Source organism: Podarcis filfolensis, assembly GCF_964270895.1.
Source record: "Podarcis filfolensis genome assembly, chromosome: 8".
In the NCBI taxonomy this organism is placed as follows: domain Eukaryota; kingdom Metazoa; phylum Chordata; class Lepidosauria; order Squamata; family Lacertidae; genus Podarcis; species Podarcis filfolensis.
In genome coordinates, this window is record NC_139611.1 from 60,954,592 (window position 1) to 60,967,867 (window position 13,276).

The 13,276-nt window shown below is 40.1% G+C and overlaps 1 protein-coding gene across 15 annotated transcripts in view; it reads left to right on the forward strand.

The window, feature by feature from the left end:
• The window catches only part of ZMYM4 (zinc finger MYM-type containing 4), a 56,635-nt gene that overhangs the window by 14,186 nt on the left and 29,173 nt on the right, over positions 1-13,276 (forward strand). For 4 of the 15 annotated variants that reach the window (XM_083625424.1, XM_083625429.1, XM_083625427.1 and 1 more), the window contains one exon: positions 4,582-4,698. The exons of 2 other annotated variants lie outside the window; for them this stretch is intronic. In XM_083625424.1, the coding sequence (XP_083481550.1) occupies positions 4,582-4,698 (117 nt within the window). Of the gene's footprint in view, positions 1-1,864; positions 3,563-4,581; positions 4,699-7,756; positions 7,855-10,658; positions 10,908-12,507; positions 12,626-13,276 lie in introns of those variants that run through there. 9 more of the 15 variants (XM_083625437.1, XM_083625433.1, XM_083625434.1 and 6 more) reach the window with 7 other exon arrangements.

A 13,276-nucleotide genomic window follows, 5' to 3' on the forward strand; every position in this document is an offset into this window, starting at 1 on the left:
ATGGCTCTTACAAGCCACTCTTGAATTCCTATAGGAACTTCTACCACTGTTACTACTTGTGCAACTGTCTGAATGCTTGGTGGCTTCACCAAGTAATGCTAGGAAATACTCTCATTTGAAATCTTGGAGAGCTGCTACCAGTCAGTGGTCTCATCCACACATCATTTTAAGCCATGATTTACCATTCATAGTTCTCTGTTCTGGTCCAGTGCTGGAATCCAGAGGGAAAATGGCAAGCATGGGGGCACAGCAAAGCTAGTTAAAGTTCCTGGACCATGGTCAGCTTCGGGTGAGCTACTTACTCCAACAAAGTTTTGGCTCAGACTGAGGCCTTTATGCTTCTGTCTTCATATTGCCTTCTCCAGGCTCCACCCCCTTGAGATAATTTAAGAGCCTTAACAGACTGACCCTCCCACCTTCAGATCATATACGGTAATTGGGTCTCTCTAGTCAAACCCCCTGCAGTGCAGGAATTTCAACTAGTCCTTCATTCCGTAGCCACCCTCCCTCAACTGATGGTGTGCAATGCAAAGCATCTGGTTCTTCTAGCTCAGTTGAATGTGTTTGCAAGGGTCCAGGCTCTGGCTCTACAGACCCTGGTGATCTGTGAGGCTTCTCTGTCCAACTGCCTCAGGCACAAGGGTCTCCCTATTTTCTGTAGTCAGCTCTGATCCATGACCCAAACTTGGCTCTCCACTGGTGTTCCTTCAACACTGTCCAGTTCACTGTTGGATGCACAGTTTGTTTGGAGAGAAACCACGAGCCTGGGGTTGAATGTAGTGCTAAGCTAAATCATGGCAGCAGGGCAGTAGCAGGAGCACACCATGCATTCACATTTAAAACATAGCTAAGTTTAACTATATGGTTTAAAGCAGGAGTGAGGAACCTTTTAGTTCCACAGGCCAGATCCATATAATTGACCCTGTTTGCCAGATTTCACAGTTGGATAGCCCACATGATGTATTTATGGCATGACATACTTGACAAGAGGGTTGTCCTGACCAGCAGTCAAAGCGCTTGTGGGGTTGCCAAGTGCTGCTGAGGGAAGTGAGAGAGAAAAGCTTGCATATTAAATTGCAGGCTTTTTTCTCTCACTCCCCATAGCAGCATCATTGGATGAGCCAGCAGCAGAGAGGTGGGGTGAGGAAACCAAGGGGAGACTTTCCCCCCTTTGTTCTTATCCCCCACCCCACCCCCTGTGGAGCAGCACTGGGAGGGCTAGGTTTCCATAGAATGGAAAATGTGTCGGCATCAGTCCTTCAGCGAGGTGTGCAGATGAGTGGTTGGGAGTGCCCTGGTGTTCTTTTGAAGCCCCACCCTTACCCACGCCACACCTTAAATCATCTGCAAAATGGCATCATGGGCTAAATGGCAATGCTTGAGGTTTCCCAATCCTGGCTTAAAGTGACATGAGAACTAGTTGGTGTTGACTAGGCATTCCCAACCTTTGGGCCTCCAGATGTTTTGGACTACACTTCCCATCATCCCTGACCACTGGTCCTGTTAGCTAGGGATCATGGGAGTTGTAGGCCAAAACCTCTGGAGGGCCGCAGGTTGGGGATACCTAGCGTTGACTGAATTGCATGAACCAATTGTCTGATGTGCTATAAGACAACTTCCACAGCGCCTGTGGTCTTGGCTAATATTTTTGTGTCTAATTCTGTGGGGTGCAATGAGCATGACTGGAGGAAGTGGGGGGGAAATCAATAAAATAACAAAAGTATTAAATACATAAAAGTGTTTGTTGGCACAGGAAATCCCCTAGTCTTCCTACTTCCCAAATGTTGATTGTAATCCACTCTTGGGCATTACTTTATATGACTCAGTGTCTTGGGGGGGGGGCCCAGGAAAGCACCCCAATAGAATAGAATAGAATCATTTATACTCATTTTTATTGAATTTATTGATTGCTTTTTTACCAAGGTAACAGAAGGTGGCTTACAGTATTTAATTATTGGCATTTATTGGCATAAGGTGGCTTACAATATATAAACAAACATACAGCCATTAAAAAAATCTAAAAGTCTGTGCTATTTTTAAAAGGAAAGATTAAAATATCCCACCCACTTAAGGAGGTCACAGATAAGTAAGAGCCAAAGGCCTGGCAAAAAAGAAATGTATTCGCCTGGCACCTAAAGTTACGCAATGATGGCACCAGGCAAGCCCCCCTCGAATGAACATTCCATAAGTATGGAGCCTCCACTGAAAAGGCTTGTTCTTATGTTGCCACACTGCAGACCTACCAAGGAGGGTGGACATGAAGGAGGGGGTCTACCAAGGAGCAACGTGGGCTTTATGACATGGTGGAGGGATCTCAAGGGTGATAGTGTCAGCTTCCTGAGCAATTCATATATTCCACAGGTGGACCAGGGCTTCTGGAAGCCAGTTGTATCCATTAGCCTCCAGTGGCAGATCATCCTAATAGGTCCCTTGCCTCTGCAAAGCGGAAAAGGTGCTGAAAGTCTGGATCTCAACAGGAAATCATTCTACCATGCCAAGGGACTGGTGTTAATATCCCCCACTTTCAGACCCCCCTCTAATTGCAAACTTAGTTATCTGAGTGGTGCTTATACAGTATAGCCAAAACTGCTGCAGCCAATGAATAATGTATCAGCAAGCCTAGGGGCAAACTGCAGAAGTCCAAAAAGCTTTAGGGGAAAAGGTGCTGGTGGTGGGAAAGAGAAAACAGCCTAATGAGAACTGAGCATATGCAGTGAGCAAAATATGTCTGGCTGGAACTCTGAACAGAAGCATTCCACACTGCAGTGCTTTTTGCAGGGCCCACTTGAATGTCTGTTTATTTGGTATTCATATAGAACATTTTTAATGGGAGAAATTATGAAAGTAGCTTTTCCCCATGACATCTGATCTAAGTGGATTTGTAAAATATTTGCCCAAACTTGATAGCTGCTGTTAATCATATACAGAGTAGACCAACTAAAATCAATGGGCTTACATAACTTTCATTGGTTGTACTTGGTTATCACTCATTGTCATTAATCACATCATCCTATACTTGAAATCAGAAAAATTTAGATAAATATTCAAAATGCCATTTTCAGTCATTACGCTTAAAATAATTTATTTGCTGTTTCAGTGTTCTTTATTTTAAACTAGGGAGCAATACATGGGTAAATGGCTTTTATTTCTTTTTAATGAATGCTGCAGGTTAGGTTCTTGTTTTGAGCAGAGTTTTACATTTGCCATGTTTCCCAACATGCAGGGAATGTTGTTTGAAAATAAACCCTGAAGAACAGGTGACTGTCCAACTTTATTGAGAAAGGCTAGGATGAACATATCCATTCTCCCCTTGCAGTCGCAGTGCCAGACGTTAGACACAGGCGGCTGCAACAGCTGACACTGCTAGGGGGCTCTACAGTTCCAGCAAAGCTCTTCTGAGTTCACAACTCATGCAAGCTCTCTCCTTAGCTGCTCTCTATGGCTCTCCTGACCTCTAGGGGTTCACTTCCTGTTGGAAGTGCTTCTTTTCCTGCAGCAGGTATATGCAGCAGGCTGGCTCTTTGTTACCCACTGCACTCCTCTCTCCCTAGATGCTTCGAAGGTAGGAATCAATGAATTGCTTTTATGATTCTGCAAACACAACCCTGGGAAGGGCTTGAAGATGGAATGTCCACTGTATTTTATGCTAAACAATGTTTCCCAGACCTGGGAGGGGCAGTGGGATTCACTTGCTAGTTGAACACCCCCCCCATCAGTGTTTCTGACTATTTCTTTAATCTTATTTGGCCACGGCTCAAGAATATCTGACTTTTGTATGCTATTACAAAACAATATTTATCTATTACTTACGCTCCCAGGAATGGTATGCTTGGAGGCATTCTGTACAAAAGTTGATATATATTTTTTAAAGTTACATTTCTATAGTTTCTCTCTGTGCCCCCCCCCCCCCCACAGTAAATAAACCTTGTAGTACAATGAGCAGAAAGAAATCCAGGAAGGCATAGTATTATTTCAAGCATCTAAGAACTTGTAATTGTGGTGGAAGTTGATAGCAACTGGATGATGATGTTATTAAAAATAATGTTGAACCATGTCAGTTTTTCTTAATGAACTCAGATAGCTTGTCTGCTCATATTTATAGAAAATTTAATTGAATATGTGATGTCTTGATATTGTAGAAATGTTTTTCAGTTAGTTGTAAAATTGAAATGCTGTCAAATATTTTGGGGCTCAAAGTAGGTAGTGTTTAAAACTAGCAGAAAATAATATAATGAAACAAAATTGTATATTGTATTGAAATATGTAAATAATGTGTTTGCTTACTAATCATATTCTTAGTATTTGTATATTGCTCTTTCCAAGTATAGATCCCATTATCCTTATGATTATTTTTAGGTTTCAAAAAATTATTTACTGTTCCCCAATTTGAGAACTCTTTGCATTCCTCCAGAGTTCTATAAAATCAGTCGAAAAGCCCTGTAAGGTAGGCCATTATAATTTCCCACATACTGCAGATGGGGATTAAAGAGCAAATAAGAGTGGTTTGCTAGTAACTTGATGGTTGAGGTAAATTAAATCCAGTGTTTCACACACAAAACTTCTTCTTTTCTTTCCTGCCAGACAACGGTAGCCACCAGACTTAACCTTCAGTTTTCAAAGAGTCTTATCCTAGCCATAGAAAATGATCAAGCCTGGGCTTGGAGAAACATTTGGGGAGCGAATTCCCATCGTTGTGAGGTAATTGCCAATAGTACATTGTTGAGAGCCCTTGTTGTGTGGATATGGTACCCGATATTTTTTTAAATAAAGGGGTAGATATGAATGGCTGTTGTGGGCTATGGAAAAGGGGGCTGGAGTGAAACAGACTTAATTTTGTTACTGTCTTCTATTGCTAATCCCATCTTTCATTGTGGAACCCAAGGTTTTAAAGACTAGCATTGCATATTGTGCTCAGAAGACAAAGGAAAGCTGGAGCAGTGGTATTACTGCTACCAATGACCCAGCCCACTTAAGGAAACAAGCCACTCCATTTTGCCCTGGCTTAATATTAACAGTATTTTTAGGACATTATTATTATTTGTGTTCTCGTGGGCTGCAGCCAGTTTAATGGAACACCCTTTAACTTTCTAGTAGTAACAATATTACCTCTAGCAATCGTAACAATGCTTCAGCATTTTTGGAGCGATCAAAGATGCACATACCCAATAATCATTTCAGATTTCAAGGCCATTTTAAAAATCAGTTATAGGATACTGGGAGTACTGTCTGCTTGCATTTTTCCAGCAGTTGTTCTCTTGTATCTTAAGTTGTATCACTCCTGTGATGGTGATTGCTAGTTGTTTTGTGGTGAGGGGATTCAGGTTTTGCACTAGAGCCTGGATTTCACGCATTGTGTAAATTATAGCAGGTAACTTAATGCTACATCTCTACATCATCCCCACCCTAGCTTCTCTCATGCGTCTCTTTCTTCTTCTGAAATTAAACTTACGCATTCTCACATTCACCCACTTTCTTCAGTCCCCCTCTGATTTTTTTTCCATCTCCATTGTCTAAAGATAGGGCTAAAACAGACATGATGTGGAAAATCTGTGATCGGACCTCTGCACTTTTTATCACACTCAAAAGCAGGTGTAAGGGGCTCCTATTTCAGTTGCAGTCATGGTGCTGGGAGAGGAATTGAACCCTTCTGTACAGGAATGCTGCATAAATAGGTCTCAAAAGCTGTTTTTCACCTTGTAGCAATAAAGATCTTCCCTTCTCTCCAAGCTATGAAGCCCACTGGGTGACCTTGGGCCAGTCACTATCATTCGGACATAGGATGGTTGAGAGTATAAAATGGGCGGAAAATCTTTTACACCACCCTGAGCTTCTTGGAGGAAGGGTAGGATAAAAGTGTTATGATTTCTTTTTAAGACACATGCAGCAGCAGCAAACAACAACAACAATTTGTTATTCACTTTTTATCCTAAGATCACAGCAATTTAAGATACAGCATTGAAAACTTTTTAAAGCTAATTATAATCCCAATAATAGGGTGACAGTTGTAGTCTAAAACACATGGAGGGCACCAGATTGTTGGAGGCTGTGCTACACCACTTTGTGCAGCTGAGTTTATATTAATCAAAAAATCTTTGAGACAGAAAATCAAGATGTGCAAGAGAGATGGTTAATGGCCGTTGACTTTGCACATGACAGAACACTGAAAGGATGAGAGGGAAGGGGAAAAGAAAGGGGATTCAAGTCGATGTAAACTTTACTCAGAAATCAGCACTATACCTTGGGAAACATGGATGGGAGATTGCAGCTGCAGAAACTATAAACTCTAGTACATTATTCAGATGTTTGTATGCCCTACTGGTAATTATGGACATGATTCTGGAGCCATCTCTCAATGGTGAAATTATTTTGCTTTCTGTTGCCTAAAGTTTAGGTTCATGTGGTTGTCAACTATTGGCCCTGGTTGCTACGGTGTGAAGATGACTCCTAGAACTAGACCAGATTTGTCTGTGCCTGCTGACTGAACATAATGAAGTTTAAAGCCATCTTCTTCTTTTAGTAGTAGTAGTAGTAAATCAGATGCCATGGGGTTACTGGTCTAAAATAAGCATTATTTTTAAGATCTTCTGGACCAAACTTTCTGCACATGCCTTATGTAGCACTGTGAATTGCATTTCATTCTGCCACATGCAACCTTTGTAGTGAAGTGTAGAGCTTATATTGTGAATGAGAGTACACATATTGCTAAGAACTACCAATTATATTCAAAAATTAATAATTCTAAAACAAAATACTTTGTTTAATTTTCCTTTATTTGCACATTCTAAATATCTTAATATATATTAAATTAATAGTTTCAAGAAGCAAATGTTGCTGGAACCATTTTATTTGCATCCCAATATTCATTCATTCATTCATTTTATTTGTATGTTGCTTTTCCACACACAAAATCATGCTCAAAGCAGCTTACAACAGAAAACAGGAATGCACTTCAAGCAAACACCACAAAAACAATTTTATAATAACATAGCAAACAATGACATAGTAACAATTTCATAGTAACATAGCACAACAATAGCAAATATAATAACATACAAAAAGCCACATTTCAAGATTACTTAAACATACAACATCCAACAGCAAAAGTAACAACTATGTCATATTGGGTTCATGTACATACTGGTGTTGGGAATTTTGGTCCTCTGTTCTTAATTTATTTTGTGTTACAACATTGTTAAAAATTAAGGTGCAAACTCAGATTCTATGAATCTAGGAGGAAGGAAGTTGGGAACTGTCAGTAGTGATAATTTGTATCAATTTTCACAGTAATTTTTTACCCTTCAAGTGTAAAAAATCACTGTTAGTGTTGGGGGATAATTTTGTATATCATAAAACTACATTGTTACCCTTGGCAGACAAGCCAGAAGCCAGATTACCCTTGGTAGAGAAGTCAATTCTCCTCTTTGCCAATGATGCCTACTTAGTATGAAACCCACACATACATGGGCTTATTTTAGGTGAGATATAGGCTAGATGAGTTTGAAATGCTTCGTGTTGAAGCAAACTGCTTTGTGTCTTATTCTGCTCTGATGTTCTTTTGTTTTTTAGCAGCTTCTTGAGTTTGTTACTTTTTTGACTCAAATGTACTGTGGTGTATCACAAGGATGATTTTAAGGCCCAACCATAATTCAGAATATACTGCAACTGTTTTAGAGATATGCTAAATATGACTAAGTGTGTTGCCTCAGTAGAATCAACACTAAATATTTTTAACCAGACTTGAATATTATTCTTTTAGCATCTGGAGTAAAATACAAAGAAGAAAAAATGCCATCGAAGCAACAAAGAAAGCGACAGAAGAGACGTAGATACTACCACCTCAAAAAGCTAAAAGGGGTGAGGAGAAATATTACAGGGACCACACTTAAATCAGAGATACATCAGATAATAAACATAACAAATAAAGCCAAAAATTAGGCTAACGTTGCTAAAAGAAATAGGACAAAATGTGTCCTGAGGGGAAATAAGGTGTGGTCTAAAAAGTACCTATTATCAAAAGACAAAAAAGGGACAAGGGAGGGAGAGCAGGGAGATAGATTTTAAAGCTTTTCTTTTCTTTAAAAATGCCTTATACTTTGTGCCCCTTACTACAGTATAGCTAATGTTATGAGGAATTCTTTTGGATCTCTAAAATCAGTCACAACAAAATTTCAAATAAGGTTAAATCTAAAACAATTTGTTACTCGTACAGGCAACTTAGCAGTGCAGATTAGACAAGAGAAGGATAAATTTAAGGTAGGCATTCTGAAAGACTAAAACAACTGTAAACTGTAAACTCACATAAAACTCACCCACTCACATAAAATATCACAGTAATATATGCAAATACTGTAACACATAAAATGCCATAAAACCATACAAAAGAATTACAAGAATGTCTCATCTTAAAGAAGAAATTAAACAATTGAATACTCCTTTATAGTGATTACTGTCATCACTGTAAATTATTTTTATGAATCATGTTCTCAGTAACAAAAACAGAAGTAGCTTTACTAGAAAACTGAATACAGATGAGCTCATGTATTACCAATCAAAATACAGAAAATGATTTGTGTACAGAAATATAGTTTGTACTTTATTGTGTAAAAGGCCACAACACTCCATGATGATTCTGAGCTGGCTCGCACATAATGCTAAGCCAGACTATAGCATGAATGCATGTGCATGCAGGCTCCCGGAGAGGAAATTGTGAGCACTTTGCTCCTCCTCTGGTCCTGCTGCTGCTCTGCTGTGAGCTAAGCTATGGTTTGGCTTAGCAGGTCCAAACCTGGGCTCCTGGTTTGTCTCATGCTAGACAAATTGTGAGCTGTAAGCAAAGTTCTTAGTTTTACAGCTTTCTGGAGAAGAGAAACTATGAGCCTAAGTTTAGACAACATGCTATAAGACAACCTCTGGCAATGCAGCAGCAAGAGGACTAGGCAAGGATCATGATTGTGATCTCTCAGTCACACTTAGACATGTGCACTAAGACATAGTCTGGCTTAGCATTACATGTGAACCATCTTAGGTGAATTGGTTAAATATTGTTGATGAAAAATAAATAAAATGCTTGGTTCTGTTCATTATTGTAGAACTGAAAAATTGAAAAAAGAACACTTGAGTCAGTGCTATCAGAGTTCAGTGTAATGATCATTCTTTGAGTTTAAGAATGTTCAGCATACACTATTTACATTGCTAGACGATCAGTAATTAGTACAGGAAAGAGAGATAAAATTAAGGACTTCGTTACATATGAGCTGAGCCCAAAGATAAACCTAAGCTCATATTCTCAGTCATAGAAGCTTGTGAGAAATGCAAAGTTCTGTTGAGTTTAGTGTTCTGTCCTCTAGTATTACTTGTTAGGTCTTATGTGAGAATTAGTGTTCACAAAATAGTGGATCTAATCAAGTTAAGGTAAAGGGACCCCTGACTGTTAGTTCCAGTCGCGGACGACTCTGGGGGTTGCGGCGCTCATCTCGCTTTACTGGCCGAGGGAGCCGGCGTTTGTCCGCAGCTTCCGGGTCATGTGGCCAGCATGACTAAACCACTTCTGGCGAACCAGAGCAGCACACGGAAACACCATTTACCTTCCTGCTGAAGCAGTACCTATTTATCTACTTACACTTTAACGTGCTTTCGAACTGCTAGGTTGGCAGGAGCAGGGACCGAGCAACGGGAGCCCACCCTGTTACAAGGCTATAATTCAAGCAAATTTGGGAAGTATAATGCTCACAATGTGTTGTACCAAGGGCGTTGTACCAGAGACAGAAGTGAACTGTAGAGCAGGGGTCAGCAACCAAAGGCACATGGGCCACAAGTGGCCCATGGGAGCTGTTTACCCCCACTGCCTGCTTGGTCGGCTCCTGTGTGCCACGCTAAACCGGCACGGAGCAGAGTGGGGAACCGCCTTTCGCGACACTGGCCGGCTTCCCATTGGCTGCAGGAAGCTCCTTCAGGCAATGGGAAGCTGCACACGCCTCCTCCACGCTGAAAATAGCATTTGCGCATGCGTGAGCGCACACACACTCTGGCCCACCGCGGTGTCTGTGGGACTGTGAACCGGCCCAAGCAACAAAAACTTTGCCGACCCCTGCTATAGAGCAAGGGGATGGAGCAACTCCGCTGTGAAGATGGGTTACATTTGTAGCTTTTTAACTAAAGAAAATAGGTGAGGGTGGGGACACAATTGAGTTGTATGAGAACATGCATGGATAGTGGATAGGGAAATCTCATAATGCCAGAACCAACTTCATCTCGTGAATCTGAATATCGGAAGATTCCAGTTAGACAAAAGCAAACTTGTTCACATATTGCATAAATTCCTGATTTCGTTTTCACATAAGGTAGTGACAGTCCCCAACTTGGGTTGCATTAAAAGAGAATTAGACAAATTCACGGAGGAGAATGCTATGAGTGGCTACTAACCACAATGGCCATATCCTACTTCCGCTGTTGGAGACAGTACATCTCTGAATTCCTGTTGCAGGATGTCATAAGTGAGGAGAGTGCTATTGCATCCCTGTCCTGCTTATGACCTTCCCGTAGGCATCTGGTTGGCTAATGTGAAAACAATTTGGTCCAGATGGGCCTTTGGTCCAGCAAGGCTCTTCTTATACTCAGTACAGCATTGGTAGTGTGATTATCCCGTAAGCTGTTTTATGCTCCCAATGGAGCACGTGGATGAAGTATTGAAAGTTAGGTCTTGACACTGCTGCCTTTCTACAGAGCCTCATTAAGCCTTTACTACTATTAATCATAGATGAAATTAGCATTGTGTCTAATATGTTTGCTTTTATTCATCTACAATTACAAGAAATTGGCCTGATTCCCCTGAATTTCTGATATTGCATCTGAATGCACCGGGTCTTTCTGAAAGATTTTTGACAGCTGAAAGTCTGACAAACCCCAAGGTATCACAAAGATTTAATCTCCTTATTACTGGCTGCTGTACACTTAGAAGTTGCTCAAAACTGGAAAGCCCCAGATGGGCCCTCCAAAGAGAGATGGTGGTCAAGAATATGGGATATTTCTCTTTCAGAACACTCATGTCATCATCATGCAGTGATTAAGGGTTTGGCAAAACATGATAACTTTGTCATCTGGTTTCTGTTTATAAGCTTTATTAATAAATATAATGCTGGCTATTGGTACCCAGTGACTCATGGTTTATGTTGGAATGGATATTTTATGTTCATCTTGTTTTGGTAGATGTCTCACAGTGTTACGTTTCAATACATCACACCCTTGTTGTAATTGTAAATCTGGCTGCTAAACCTCTGTTACCTGTTATACTGTTTACATTAAAACCAATAAAACTAAATACAAATACAAAAAAGGAATGTCCATATATGGCCTGCAGTTTTATCATGGTTTGTTTTCTGGCAACGAACCAGCATGAGAAACCATGGCTTGTTTAAACTATGGTTTAATGCTCTGTCTGAATCCACTGGTCTTGTTTAACTGTTGTTTGTTAGAACACCCCACCCCATATGCTTGCTAAGCTACATCAGCAGCTGGAAAACAAAGCAAGCTCTGGGGAAACAAGCCATAAATTGTTTACTTATCTGTGAGACATATTTGCTGAAGAAACCATGATTGGTTTCCCTAGCTATGGCTTTGCCTTGAATGTGAGCTTAGCTATTTTAATGATGACCAATAATGTTTTATTGGATAGTATCATTTTTGGAAACATGCTGTAAAAGAGCAATCCTTTCTTTTGAACATTAACAAGTGGAGCCATAACACAAGTGACTTCAGTATCTGATGTTTCTTCATCTGTGATTGAAGAATTAACAAAGTCTGTCAGACAGAGTGAAGATGAATGAGTATGTTTGGTTGTTGGATAGGTACATGAGGGTAGGTAAATTGACTTTGGAATACAAAGCAGAATCGGACCAGAGGTTTGATTTTTGTACAGACATAAGAGAACAGGAGATAGTTTTTGTCTTATTAATAAACGATGATCCTTTTACTCAGTGTTAATGACAACTTTGAAGGAATGTGGTAAATTCAATCAAATGATATTAAGTAGAGACAAAAAATACACAGTTAAAAAAGCAGCAATAGATGCTTTACAGTCCTAGTATTTCACAATATAACTTTGAAAAAAAATGAATCAGAAATTAATGTTAATTGGAAGATGATGTTCCTAGAACTATAGATTTAGAGACTGTTCTCAAAGTGTACATAAATACCTATGTTATGTTCAGGAGAAATTGACACACTGGTAGAAGATAAGTTAACAGTGCTACGGGGGACACTGCAGGTTTGAAATATAAAAGCCAAAACATGAGCGTATATTCCCTGACCAGTATGACAGAGTATTTCCTGACTAATGGCATCTGTTAAAAGCAGACAGAGCAGAGAATAGTCAAATTTTAAAATACCAGAACACAAAATTATATGCAGGACTTAAGTTTTCATTAATGAGAGAAACACATGTTATGAGGAAACAGTTTCCTCTCACAATGTCATATTTTGATCATGTTGTGTACCAATTAATTTCCCTAGGCTCTAAAGCTTTTCTCGCTGTTCCACTGCTGTGCCTTGTGAAAATCTGATCTTACCCACTGAATTGAAGCTCGGTTAAGCAGAATCTCTTCAAATCTGATCAGATCCGATTCAGCGGGTAAGATTAATACAATCAAAATACGGGCCAAGTGAAAGTGTGGTTAAACTTATTCTGTTATAATATTTTCTACTTTGCTTGTACAGATAGCTAGTTGTATTCATCACTTGTACATTTTACAGTGTGGTTCTAGTTTGCTAACACTTGTATTGCTAACACTTATACTGCTGGTCTAACTTGATATTATCTATGAGACCCTGTGAGTGCCTTTTAGAGGGGAAAAAGCACTGGTCTACAAATCCACTGAAATGTGAATAATTAGGCCACTACATTCCTCACCTGTCAGTGTACCTTTTTGGGTAGATTATTTTCAAAAAATGCTTTGACATTTTTAATTACCAGAAACCATTGTTATGGCACTAGGAAGCACAGCTACAAGTACCGCACCATGTTAGTAACAGTACCATTCTCAACCCTACTATGTTAGAGGCAGCAGTGCAGGCAGGGTGGTGTTGCGTGCCTGGCTTCCCAATTCTGAGTCTCACTTCCGCTTACTGGGAGAATGAGGTGTGCATAGCTTGGTGTAGGTGCAACAACAGGAACAGCAGATTGGCTCCTTACTGAGCTCTCCTTGCCTTGACCCTCTCCCTCTTGGTAAACAGCAGTAGTGCTCAGCATTGGAAAGCCAGGTTTGTAACACTACTTTGCCTG